Consider the following 14,676-nt stretch of genomic DNA (forward strand, 5'->3'; position numbering starts at 1 on the left):
GTTTTGTTACCAACAAAAGACACTTGCATCTAATATAAACTGATGCACAAAACTTGTTTGACAAAATTTTTCATTAACAATGGAATAATAAGAAGGAAACAGCAACAGTCTGATATACATTATGACATATAAGCTCATGATATAATTACACGGTTTACAGAGCCTGTAACCAAGTATCCTATTTTTGTCTTTTCCAGGTGTGCCGCTGAACCGATCCTAAAACCCACTCCACCGTGCTAGGATGTAAGATCAATGGAGTAAGACTGGACCAAATTAAAGCAATCTGAAAGACTGCCACACTGCATAGAAAACCAAAGTAGGATTTCAAGACACTTGTCTGACTACTTCACAAGGTTGGCGATGAAGAAACTGAGCTCGCTTAATCTTATTTAGCAAAAATCTAGCAAAATCTTAGCACTCATAGCACATGAACTGGTGAGAAACTGGTTTAAAAAACAGACTGAAGGATTCAAGCTCACAGTGAATTGACATCAAATTACATCGGTTTAATTATGAAAATGGGACAGATTACAATGCTTCTTCTGCACACTCATCTGATGTTTGGAGTTGCTAGCTCCTTGGTTATTCAATCCATGCCCTGGAGAGTGCCCTGTCCCCTTCAATGCGTTTGCCAAATCAAGCCCTGGTACTCTCCCCAGTCTGTGTATAGAGAGGCTCCTACAGTAGACTGCAATGACCTGCTACTTATCCAGCTGCCCACTTCTCTCCCTCCAGAGACACAAACCCTCCGGCTGCAGAGTAACCTCATCAGTTCTGTGGACCAGAGTGAACTCCAAGGCCTTGTCAATCTGACAGAGTTGGATCTTTCCCATAACAGCTTTACCAGTAGCCGAAACCTGAGGATAACTGACCTGCCAGCTCTTCTTAGCCTACATATGGAAGAAAACCAGCTGAGACACCTCCCAGAAGCTGCATTCTTTGGTGTGCCTAACCTGCAAGAGTTGTACCTCAATCACAACAGGCTAAGAAGCATTTCCCCTGGGGCCTTCAAAGGTCTGGATAAACTTCTGAGGCTTCATCTTAACTCAAACCGCCTGGTTTTAATTGACAGACGTTGGTTCCATGCTTTGCCACAACTAGAAGTGCTCATGATTGGTGGAAATCCCGTAGACACAATCCAGGACCTAAATTTTAAACCACTGGGCTCTTTGCGCAGCCTGGTTCTGGCAGGAATGGGGTTACGTGAGATCTCAGAGCGGGCACTTGAGGGCCTTCAAAATCTGGAGAGCATCAGCTTTTACGATAACCACCTGATAAAAGTTCCAAAAGAAGCATTGCAAAAACTGCCAGGTCTTAAGTTTCTTGACTTAAACAAAAACCCCATTCAGACTGTGCAGAAAGGAGATTTCAGAAACATGCTTCACCTGAAGGAACTTGGTTTAAATAACATGGAAGAGCTGATTTCTATTGAGCACTCGGCAATGGAAAACCTGCCTGAACTGACCAAACTGGAGATCACGAACAATCCTCGGCTTTCATATATCCACCCCCAGGCCTTCCAAAAATTGTTAAGCATGGAAAGCCTAATGCTAAACAGTAATGCCCTGAGTGCCCTGCATCGCCAGACAGTAAGGTCGTTGCCCAGCCTACAAGAAATAAGCCTGCACAGCAATCCCATTCGCTGTGACTGCCTGATCCGCTGGGTGGGAGCCGACAATGACAAGCCAGTCCGTTTCATTGAACCTCAATCCACATTCTGCTCTGAGCCTCCTGAGCTGAAAGCCAGAAGAGTTAAAGAAGTATCATTTAGAGAGATGGCAGACAGCTGCCTACCCTTGATTGCCCCAAGCACATTTCCCTCTTACATTGAAGTTAAACACGGAGACAACGTAGTCTTGCATTGCCGGGCACTAGCGGAGCCAGAGCCAAGCATCTACTGGGTCATTCCCCAGGGCGTGAAACTGACTCCATCCAGCAGCTATGGGCGGTATCGGGTCCTAACAGAGGGCACCTTAGAGATTTTCGGAGTCACCAATGAACAGGCTGGTTTCTACACTTGTGTTGCGCAGAATCTAGTTGGAGCTGATACTAGAAGCTTGACTCTACAGTTGGAAGGTAAAACGGTTCACAAAAGCTCTCAAAAAACAAAAGAGAATTTTGAAGTGCAGGATGTCAAGGAAAGGTATGCTTTATTGACCTGGCAAGCAAGTCGTAACGTCCCTGCTGCCCATCTCTCTTGGGTGGCCAATGATAGTCTGGAAGACCATCACAAGCACAGTACTCGAATTCTAACTGGTACCAGAAGATTCAACCTTACCCGTCTCAGACCAGGGACCCAATACAAAGTTTGCATTCACATGGGGCCGAACGACACCTCCTGTGTTTATTTAAAGACCAAAGAGGTGTCCGTGACAGATCCTGTACCAGACCTGACCCCAGCAGTCCTGCTAGCTGTATCAGTCCTGCTCCTTTTATTGGCAGCTAGGGCATGTCACGGTGGAGCTTCTTTTATTTGGAGAGACCACATATCTGAGTTTGAGAAACCCCACACTACTATTCTAACGACAGAGGCAAAAGCCTTTATGGTTCCTCAAATACTGGCAAAGGATATGAATCAGCAGAAACCAGATAAAGCCCTATCAGATGGCAGAGGCAAAGACCTCAGAAATAATTTGCTGGGACAAGACGTTCAGGGGCCAGCGAAAGAGGCATGCTGAGCAGGGTAAAGTGTTCAAGAATGATGGACAAAATATTCCCAGAGTGCAAGTTTCACAAAGCTACTCACTTTACCGCTTGTGACAGTCAAATCTACTGATCATCTGAAACTAAACAACTAGACATTACGTGGCAGATCTGCTTAACATAAAAAGTGACACTGTTTCAAAGTATAGTGTAAAACATAAAAAAGTGGGAAAAGATTTGTATTTATTTTATATGGAAAAAGATATGATACATATATGTATATTAAAAGCATTTGTTCATGTATTCACATACAATATATCAACCAAGGACATGAAAGCTGTGCTGCCAATCATAAATAACAGTTCATAGAGTCTGTTAATATGCAACCTCTCATATTTTGTTGGGTACAACAGACCAAAAGGTTGTAGAAGGAAGCACTTATATATTTTTAATACTGAAGAAGAGACTTGATTTCATGTAGGACGTAAACAGCAACGAAACTCAGCAAAGCATTATTCAAGACTTTTAATGTTGAACTAAGGAAGACAGATTCAAAGTTATGTTTTTGTTGGTGGAAAACTAGGCAGGCAATCTTCAGGCAAGTGCTAAAATGAATCAAGGTTACTTAATTGTCTAACTAATGTCATACTTTCTCTTTAACAGTGTGTTGAATTGTACTCTGTAGAAAAGCCCCAGAGACCATTCGAAAGTAACCATCGCAGAGCAAGCAAAAGTACACAAATCCATAGAGTCCATAAACTTTATCTATTTCAGTCAGCCCACTTCTGAAATTCAGACCTTTGCTTAAAAACAACCCCAATGTTTTAATGCTGATGGACATACAGCTTAGACACCTCTGCCTCTTGCTGAACAAACCACAGAAGAAGATTCACAGAGAAAGCATGTGGAAAAGCCCTCATCACGGCACAAAATTCAGACTTGTGTGGAGACGAACATTTGAGGAGAGGAAAGACAAGCAAAGACATTTGATTCTATATCCACACAATGTTTTGTGCAAGGAAGTTGGACACCTGTCAGACTGCTAATGGGAGATGCTTCAAGGAAAGACAGTGTCAACTCTTCTTGTGTAAAAAGAGAAAACTGAATTCAAAATGGGCTTTTTCTTTAACTGTTTGTCAGGTTGCACATCTTTGACTGCTGAATAGCTACATTAATGAGAGACATAGCCAGTGAAAGAGAGGACTCAAAGGTCAAAGACAAACACTTCTTTTATCCAGGAGAGGACAGAGCGCAGCATTGGGGATTGTAAACTGTTTGCCTACATTTTCAAATGTGGGGAAATCCATTTTTAAAGTCATGTTATAGTAACTTTGTTTGCTTTAATTTTCATTTCTTGTCAGTTTGTGATTGACGTGCCCTCTTGTTTCAGTGACTCTCTCTTTCTCTCTCTCTCACTCTCTCTATCTCTGATTAACTTGACCGTCTTGTCCGCTCAAACTGATTTCCTTTTGGTTTAATTTCATTTGTTGATCATTGGTCTTTTCCCACCCCAGAGCTGTACATAAATCAATCTGAATTTCCTATTCAACATACCACTTTCTGAAATAATTTAGATGATTGTGTGTTAAATTCTATTTTGATCTATTATTAAAACTTTTGGACTGATATCAAGGTTTGGTCAATTGCAAGATACCATAGAGGGTATGCATGTGACATCACCTTCAGCGAAAGTGACTGCGGTTACGTTCACCAAGTGGCAAAAGACAGAGCGCCAGAATTTGTGTACGGTGTAAAGTTTAGTTTAGTTTAGTTTATTCATTTATAAAGCACACAACTACAGCGTGGCGCTGTCCAAGGTGCTGTACATAGCAGTTTTAAGAATTACATCATAAATACATAAAAAAGGAAGCAATAACAAATATAAGTAAAAAATAAATGCATAATTTAAACTTAATGGAATGTTAAACATAAAGTGTAAAAGATAACAGCACTAAAACAGGTTTCAAGAGGGGTTAAAGGCTTTAAAATCTGTAAAATCAGCGAAAACATGGGGAAAGTCTAAATGGGAAAAAGATGTTGTGCGACAGACTGTACTAACAAATAACAAGAATTTGGAGCTATTGTTTTACAGACTGCCAAAAAACACCGAAAGGAGAAGTAAATGGATCGTCCATGCCAACGCTCACTGACCACAGCTGGGTTGACAAGTTGCTAGGGTCACTATCAAGTCCAACTAAATTTAAATTAATTATCAATTATACTGACATTTCCGCGGTCGCCGCTAGAACAGCTAGCCATTTTGCTAAATGTTTTGCCACTCAACAGGGCGAGCTCCGGCGTGGTCACGTGGAAAAGTGATGTCAATGCATACCCTTTATACTGGGGGCATCATACATCACTGTCAGAAAATGAACACTCACAATGTGCCAAATGTGAGTAAAAGTTGATTTTGGCTAAGAAGTTGGAGATACTCACTTCAAAAGAAACTGCAAAATTAAAAATAAAAATTATAAAAATAATGCAATATAACCACATGACCAAGGCTTTGGTTAAGGCAGGTAAATGTTTCATTTTCCTTAGCAATGGTGTTTCCTCAGCAAAAGTTAATATTGGGCCCTTCTATACTGTATTTCACCAATATATAATTCAAGCTTAATCTTACACTGTAAAAAAATCCTTGTTGCACTTAGTTTTCTTAAGTTTAACCAACTTGAATTCACAAATTATTTAAACTTCCTTAACTAGTGAGGTTTGAATTGCTATAAATTATGCATTTAAAATTAAATTAGCTTAAGTTATTTCAACCTTATTTTTATAATTTATAGCAACTCCTCCGTAGTCAAGAAAGTTGAAATTAATTATAATTTAAAATTGATTAAACTTAAAAATGTAAGCGCAACAAGGAAATTTTACAGTGAAGAGATCGTTTACACAACAGCAATTTCAATCGTAAACGTTAAAGTTTTATGTGGTTAGCTGTTCCTTTATAGCCTGACGTTGTCATACTCAATTCTAGTCAGAATTTGAGATTGATACCGCTCCATTGTTGTGATTATGTGGCTTGTTTCAACCGAACCAGCACAAAAAATGCCTCTGCACTCAATTGGATAGACCTACAATCAGAGCAACCAATTGTGTGATGTATGTTGAAATGACGTCTGTCCTCTTTTGCAGACTGAACTGAACTGCTAGTTATTTCGCTACAATGAGACTAACATTATGATTGTACTAAGTCTAAGTTAGTGAACGTACATCAACACATATTATGTTTACAACATTTCATTCATGTCACGACATTGTGAGTTATTTACTAAGTCATACAGTCAGACTATCTCTTAAATTTGTAAGTTAGATGAACTTCATCCACGGCTTCCAAAAAGGAGCTGGCAATGACCGCTAGTTATATCCACGTTGTCAGGCACGCCGAGTTGCACATGCACGCCGCGACAGCTGATCAATTGAACATCTTTCCAATCAACAAATGCCTTGATCGCGTTTCTCTGTTCCTCTTTAACTCTTTCCCCGCCAGCTTTTTAAAAAAAGTTGCCAGCCAGCGCCAGCATTTTTTATGATTTCCACAAAAGTTGAATGCATTCCGGAAAATGTTCTCCTTTAAATATATAAACAAACAATATATCTCACGAAAGAACAGACCCTCTGCTTGCAAGACCTCTCAAATATGGGTAGGTTTCTTCAAAAACACCAAATTTTTAGCAAAAAGCTGAGATAATTCCATTTTTGTGAAGAACTTTTGATAGAGATCAGATGCAGAGCGATCTTTGAAACATACACGGAGTTCTTTCTCTTTCACGTGAGGCGCTACTTTCGAGTTGTATAAGTTGCGAAAGTGTGCCACCTGGTGGATAATAGCGGTATTGCGAAAAGCCAGAAATTCTCGTCATTGGCAGGGAAGCGTTTTCTCTTAATTGATGAGTTATCTCGTCAATGGCGGCGAAAGAGTTAAAAATCAATGCGCTGCCGATATGGTCGCCCAGCTTTGGGCAATGGAGTGACACCAGACCAATCTTCTCGCCCTAAAATGTTGTGGGCGGGGCTAAGTTCAGCTGGCCTGGCACCCATGCTAGTTTCTTTTTACAATGACAGTGTTTCCGGGTCCTGAAAATGCAAAATTTGTAACGAAGGGTTTCAAAATGCAAGTTTTTAATCAAACTTGTCGTCTCTGTGTAAACTATGTGTGATGCACATGTTAATTTTGTCTAAAGGCATACAGTCTAAAACAATTGTTATTTCATGAATTCTATATACAGTACCATCGGACGCATGCAGACTTTTAAAATACTGCCTTGGAGGTAAAATAAATATTCATTCCTTCCTTTGAAACAAAATTTTTACGGCAAGGAATTCCTGTGGAGTTGCAAAACAGCCCTCGGCATCCTAAATTTGTTGAGAGAAGAGCCTCAGGCTTTTGACACTCTTTCTTTTAACAGCAGATGGGTTCATCCATACACTATCCCTTCACCTACAGCCTAATATACTTCACAATTACTGCAAAACTGCAGTGAGAGAACTTGACTGATGCCTGAAGAAATAAAATGGCATGTGTTGGACAGGGGTCGGTGGTTTGAAGGTAACAATAGTGCAATGTTTCTTTGCACAACTCATTCATAATTGTGGATGGTGGTAATTGCACATTGCATTTATTTAAAAATATATATATATGGTAAATGGGTTGGCTGGAACTTTTAATGGCAACCTTTCCACTCAAGTGGACCCATTCCAACCTATTAAAGCTGGAAATGCCAAAGCATAAGGCTCAATGCACCACTGAACCGTAACCTTGACGCTTAATGGAGGGAAAACGAAAACATTTTTACAGTGCAAGATCAAAGAAACATTACAACCAATGCATAGCAATTCCTACAACATTACAGCTGCATATATAGCTCTATAGTGCATAAATGGTTGGATTGTCAAATAACCGAATTAATGACATTATTGACTGAATGTTCCTGATTAATAGGAGATAGAGAAAATTTAAGCTAAATGCTTTAAGCTTAGCCCAAAACATAATTCACTATTAAATGGTACACTGGCTGACTGATACAATGTGACATTTGGTCTATTACTTGCTTAATCATTAAGATTAATGATAGTTATATAACTTTAAAGGGAACATGTCACTTATATACAGAGTATGATCATTCTTTTTAGTAGGAAAATTAAGGTGACAAATATGTGATCAAATTAAGAATGAATGATTTAAAGATAAGTTTTAAAAGCTGGGGGTTTTGATAAAAAAAACTACTGCAAAATGCCAAACTTCCTTCAATCCAGCGCACATCACTGCCCAAAGGACTCATTCTCCACAAATGGTTAGGATACTTGGGTATCTTTAAACAGACAGGAAAATATTCCATATCCTGAGCATAATACTGAACCTTTAGAGATCAGACCATATGCACTTGAAACATTCGGTGGCTCTCTTTTTCCTTTTTCATGAAAGTGCTCCCGTTTTCAAAGCCAGGAAGCAGCTTTGTGGAACGATGATAGAAAAATTGATTGTGAAATCTATTTAGTGTGGCTATCGATTTCCCCATAAGGGAAAGGAAGCCAGCCCGTGTGAGTAAGATAATGGAATATGGAACAGGGGAGCAAGAGCCCAGAAATGGGAAGTGACACTGGTTAATGGAGTAGAACCGGGCTGTTTTAGGTGGGGCACGTGAGAAATCTCAACACCTCTCATGTACACACCTACACTCCATATTTCCATTCGACGATATGAATGAAATTGTTCACCCAAAAATGTATTATTTACCCATGCTCATACCATCCATATGCTGTTATATTTCTGTTAAGTTAGTTTCCTCCACGAGGAAAACCTGTTACGAACATAGGCTACATGGGCGTCGGAAGCAAAAAAATCTGTGTGGGTCCAAAACATGAGGTGGAGTAACAGATGACAGCTAGTCTTTTAATTCCCTTGTTTTTTTTTAAACATTTATATTAAATTTAAAACAAAAAATTTTCAGATTGAATCTGAGCATAAATCAAGTAAAACAGATACGCAAACTTCTTGTATTTTGGTACATTTTAATTAAACAATTGCTTTAATAGTTTACCTTGTTGCGTCGCGCTGGCGGGCCGCGGGATTGCGGCAGACGAAACGCAGTAGCGAAAACACGAAATGGAGTTTAAATTTCATGAACTCGAATGGAATGGAGTTGAGGAAGCAGCAGCGTGAAAGTAAAGGCTGTAGCTAAAACACGGAACAGAGTTTAATTTATTAGTGCATTTATAGTGGAATAGATTTGACTGATGACGTTCTGACAAGTGAACAGACATATCCGTTAAATTAGAGAAAATATTATTGGTTATAAAAACCTGCAAATGACGCGACTGGCCAATCAGAATCAAGCAACAACCTGTGTAAAAAATAAGTAATACCTTTCATTTTGGGGCAAATTCTTAAAACAGCCCTCAGCAGCAACCCTTTGGCACTAGAACGTCTTCAGCCACTCAAATTCACCTTGCTGTGTTTGTTTACGATGATATGTAGGGGTACTAACTTGCGTTATGGCCTATGAACAATAGATGTCATCATCATACAGTCTAGATGTACTAGCCAAGTTTATTCAAGAAGTCCTCGCTGCAGCCTGCAGCGCGATGACGCGGTGGACCAATCCAGCACGCCGTGGATGCCCCAACACGCCTGCGCAGTGAACAGAAATCCAAATCCAGTGCTCGGTTGTGTATTTGAACACAAACATTAACACATTTGCCGTCAAATGCCGATAAACGTGCTGTTGTCCTAGATTAGTTAATACGTTTACGTGGATACCCACGTGCAAAATAAAACCATGTTTTCGCGTGTTCAGTGCAGTTATTTTCACATAATTTATCCATAAAAGCTGATCGTATTGAATGAGTAGGCTAACGTTACCCCTTACGAAAATTAACCATGGTTTTACTACAGTTAAAACCAAAAAAACATGGTAGGCTACTGTAGTAAAACCATGGTAACCACAAAATAACAATTTTGATAACCATGGTTTTTAAAAAACAATAGTTAAACAATGGTTAGTGTAGTAAAACCATGGTTTTGCTGATAATCACACCAAAAACTATGGTTACTACACTTTTACCACAATAAAACCATGGTTAATTTTCGTAAGGGACTGTAAACTCATTTTACATTTTTAGCATTGTGTAATGTATTATCTTAACATGTGGTAATGTTAAGATGTATTAAACAATCATCTTTAAACAACAAGATAAGGTATATTAGCAATGATACATGTAACGTTTTAATCAATCATTTATTTGAGTGTTGTATTGGAGTTATTTAAAAAATATTCTATTATATATATATATCTATTCAAGTTACTGTTAAATGGAAACAAAAATAACTTGTCATTTATTTAAGTTGTTTGTTTATTTAACTTTTACCCCACAGCTTATTCAATTCACTGATGATCAGTGACTGCAAATATTAAAACATTTTAACAATAAACATTAGGCCTAAACATGAACTTAGTGAAAACTCAGCTAGTCATCTTTCTGTGATTTACTGTTTTCTACATTAACTCATTCTACATAATGTAAACAACATTCTGTAAAAAAACATTGATATCTTTAATATTGAATCAGAATCAGCTTTATTGCCAAGTATGTTTTTGTCACATACAAGGAATTTGTCTTGGTGACATGTTACGGACATAAATAGAATGAGTTAAATTAAAGACAATAACACACTATATAAAAACAAAAATAATTTAAATAAGCAGCATGGTACAGTAAGTATATATAAGTATATGTATATATATATGTGTATATATATATATATATATATATATATATATATATATATATATATATATATATTCTCCTTTTTTACAATTGTGTGTAGTGATGCCTGTATGGATGTTCAGATGCTGTTGTTGTACAGATAGATAATAGGTGATATTTACAGTAGCATAGTTTAGAATGGTAGTTTCAGATGTACAGTATGTGGTGATTATAAACAATATACAGTTATGACAGGTGTGGAAGTTATGGGTGCTTTAATTGTTTAGGTATATAACCTGAGGAACAAACTGTTGTTTATAGTGTTCAGTGCTTTGTAGCGCCGGCCAAAGGGCAAAAGTTCAAAGAAAAAGTTGGCTGGGTGTGTGGGGTTGACTGAGTAAAATCATGTCAAATGTCAAAATCAATGTGAAAGTAATGAAAATAACACTTTGATGCTCATTATATCATAATTACATTTCAAGACTTATCCTGTTTTTTCACAGGCAGGGTCACATATAACTGACTGCAGTCAGCACAGGTAAAGCTTTTGTCACAGTTTGATCTTAAATAGTTTAAAGTCAGTGCCACGCCACCACTGCTTTACTGATGCAGAATAGATGAACAATTCATCCCTGGGACACCCTTCCTCCAACTCGACCTGGTGGACAGTCTGTAAATAAATCTCTACACCCCGGAGAATGTGTTCCAGTTGACAACACCTATTTTAAGAAAGAGAAGTAAATATTAAAAATTAACTTAAATGTATAGTCTAAATCTAGGGATACTTTATATGAATTTAGAATAAAAACACTGTTACTATAAGCACACACACACACACACACACACACACACACACACACACACACACACACACACACACACACACACACACACACACACACACGTTTGGCAGATGCTTTTATCCAAAGTGACTTACAGTGACATGCTTTAATTAGTATGTGTGTTACCTGATGATATTTGCTAATAATGTAATGCTCTAATTGAGCTATGGAAATTTTTTTAAATTAAATAACTTACTGTCAAGCCAGACTACATGAGCCTTTTCTCTGAAAGATGCTTTACTAACAACATAGTGAAAAAGCTGGCATGTCAACAGTCTGATAAAAGCCACATCTCCATCTTCTTTAATGAGCAAGGGCATCTTGCCAAATCCAGTCAAATCTACAAAAAAACAGTCAAATCTCATTAAGTTGAACTTTTCAAATAAAAATGCAAAGGATTGTTAACATACAAGTACTAAGTCTCTTTTATAAAAAAATCCAATCCAGATATATTAATTTAAGATTAAGTGACACTGGTTACAGTATGTGCACCTATTACTGGGCAACTGTCCTTTAAAAAACATTCATCTAGAACAATGCAATAGCATTAGTTAGCCTAAAAAAAAAAGCATTAGTTAGCCTAGCAAAATCAGGTTAGTTTTACATTAGACCTGCAGTCTGTCCACGCGTGGCATTATGTTCTGAAGTAACGTTATGATTAAAATGAGAATCGCTGTTAGCATATTAAATCACCTTTATACCGCTTCGGACACATAACACTAACGTTACACAAGACTATACATGTTGAAACAACAAATCAGTAAATAAAGATTAATTACCTACCTTTATACAATCACTGTTGTTAAATAATCCTTCGTTTTTCGGCAGATTCTTCTTGAAATACCAAAGCACGTGCGATTGTTCATCAACAACAACACAGCACCGCGCATGCGCGTAACATTATATTAACTGCGCATGCGTGTTTGAACATCCACTACGTATTGGATTAATCCACTACGTCATCGCGCTGCAGGCTGCAGCGAGGGGTGTCTCAGTTTATTAGATCCACATGGTGTGATCTGTCATAATCTTATAAGTCTGTATAGCGCAGAAAAGGCAAAGAAGCAAATAGTGTGTCTGTACGAGATCAGAGGAAAAGCCTTGTATTTGGCAGGGGTGTATAAAACTCATTGTACCTAAAGCTTAAATACTTCTTTCAGTTCCCAGTTTCTGTCAATGCCGTATATAGTAAAGTTGGTTTGGAAGAAACCCAAAAATCAGTGCAGGTCTAACAATATTGACTAAACGATAAAAAGCTACGCAACACTACACACAACTCGTGCCTGTCGCCATTTTCCCAGGAAAGAGAATGCAAGGAAATGAATTCAATTCATTTGCAATTATTTAAATTGTCTGGCTCTAATAACTCCGTGAAAACAAAGAGATATCACTCATACTGCGTCGAGTGTGCTTCATTTTGGTATATGATTCATTATCCATGCAGAACTAAGCTGTGCCATTAGTAGCCAATGCATCAAGCTATTTCAGGATTTCTAATAAGTATTTATCATTAGGGTATGAATCTCATTAACTGAAAGTCAGTTTTCCATCAGTAGTAGCTCATTGTATTTTCATATGTCCTTGCATACACCATAGCATGAATATTTGCAACGAATACAATTGGTGTCTGAGCCTCAGACAACAGCATTATCCTATAAAATTTATGTAATTTTAAATCCATAAAGTATATAAACAACGACAATTACATAAGCTATAGCCACGTGATTGAGTTTAATGTTCAACAATGATTAAAAAATATGTTTAGATAAAATTGTAGAGGAATGGATTTTTGCATTCAATTTTACCTCATATATGATGTGATTCCGCGCCCCTGAGAACTCTGGCGAACTTTGGCGTTGTACCAAGATGAATCTAGAAATCTCTAATAACGTTGAGACTAATACATTTTAAATACATTTTCTACAAAGAGAAGGTTAACTGCACACCGTACTGGGGTTTGAAAATGTTGTGAGCATTTCTTGCACGTTTTAATTCCTCTGATAGCCAAATGCAGCAGCGGCAACATGAAAGCTCGTGAGTGCGCTCAGACGCTGACGTCTGCGACTGCGCTGTGTGCAGCGCCTGCCGCCAGAATAAAATAATGTTACACGATCAAAAAACTATCAAAATGACAAAAATTTCTGAAAAGTGACAATGATGCAGCACAAAATTAATAATATTTTGCATATTTAACAGTTAGCAATTATTAAAAGACAAGTGAAGTAACAGATTAATGGACGCTTCTTTGATTTTGAGGGTTGCATGCAAAATCCATTTGGCTTAAAAAAAAACTTGAATGGGCATGACGCCTCTGGTCTGAGGTCAAATAATTTCTTTATGCATTGTCAATACCAATGTTTCAATTGCTACATATTCCTTAATCACATATTGTAAACAAAGACGAGACGACTCGAAAAAAATCTGCCTCATGCCTGCAAATACTAAAACTGCAAGTGAATACACAGCGTTTTGTGCATGCAAAGCTAAAATGAAAAGAAGAGAGCCATAGTGCAAGAAGAACCAGAATGAGTTTCAAGAAAAACTGGCATGATGTTTTTCACAAACTTGAGAGAAAAACAAAGAAAATCTTTACTGGCACTTAAAACACAGAGCGCATCTAAACAGCCCATTCTTTAACTAACATAGCAGGGGACATGTGTGTTATGTGGTGTTAATGTGTGAGCACGGACCCTTTTAGCATTTACCAGCCAGTTTCTGTCAGTTTAACAGATGTAACCTGATGGGGTAGGCCCATTAAGGTAAAGACCTGAGATGGTGAGAGATTAGAGGTGCGATTAAAGGAAGAACCCAATTATCCTTCAGCAAGGATTCTGACCCTTGAGACACTTTCATTATTGATTTCCAATTACATCACTGCATCTTCCATTGGACACATCTGATGGACAGAAACAAGCAGAATGCCATGTATTCATTTAGACATCTTTCACAGACATGGAAACTTTGTGAACATCAAAAGGCCACAGGAAATGAAGTGTTGCATTTATGCATATTTAAAATGTAACGGACCTAATATAAAGGCTGATCTCTCAGATGCTCCAATAATGTTTTCACCTCAATGAATCTTTAGAAATGAAAATGAACACCACTGCTGTTCTTGTGGTGGAAAGGTACAGCACTTAGATCTGTCATTTTCTACATGACTTACTCTACACCAGTGGTTCTCAAACTTTTTTAGCGTGCGGCCCCCCTTGTGTACGGCGCATACCTTCGTGGCCCCCCCAAAGAAAATTTATGACAAAAAACTATTCTAAAACTCAACTTTTAATTAAACAAAACATATTAAATGATAGAAAGTAGTGCTGTTGGTTAGTAGCATAATTTCTATAGGATTAATTGCACAGAATTCATGATAAATTAATTTATTTGATAAAATGTCATAAAACTGGGGCCCCCCTGGCACCATCTCGCGGCCCCCAGTTTGAGAACCACTGCTCTACACTATAAAAAAAAATGATAACAACAT

General features: G+C 37.9%; 1 protein-coding gene and 1 long non-coding RNA gene across 3 annotated transcripts in view; one reads left to right on the top strand and one right to left on the bottom strand.

Annotated features, from left to right (window-relative positions):
* lrrn2 (leucine rich repeat neuronal 2) overlaps positions 1-4,271 on the top strand; it is a 69,772-nt gene extending 65,501 nt beyond the window's left edge. For both annotated transcript variants that reach the window (XM_055185171.2, XM_055185172.2), the window contains exon 2: positions 198-4,271. In XM_055185171.2, the coding sequence (XP_055041146.1) occupies positions 513-2,678 (2,166 nt within the window). In that variant the 5' untranslated portion in view covers positions 198-512 and the 3' untranslated portion in view covers positions 2,679-4,271. The remainder of the gene's footprint in view (positions 1-197) is intronic.
* A 6,144-nt stretch (positions 4,272-10,415) lies between these two features.
* LOC129415493 (uncharacterized) lies at positions 10,416-12,134 on the bottom strand. Its single transcript, XR_008634857.2, has 3 exons — positions 11,976-12,134; positions 11,389-11,532; positions 10,416-11,069 (listed from the first exon to the last, which is right to left on the bottom strand). It is a non-coding gene; the product is annotated as an uncharacterized lncRNA (long non-coding RNA).
* Positions 12,135-14,676: the final 2,542 nt, after the last annotated feature.

Source organism: Misgurnus anguillicaudatus, chromosome 14, assembly GCF_027580225.2.
Source record: "Misgurnus anguillicaudatus chromosome 14, ASM2758022v2, whole genome shotgun sequence".
NCBI classification, from domain to species: domain Eukaryota; kingdom Metazoa; phylum Chordata; class Actinopteri; order Cypriniformes; family Cobitidae; genus Misgurnus; species Misgurnus anguillicaudatus.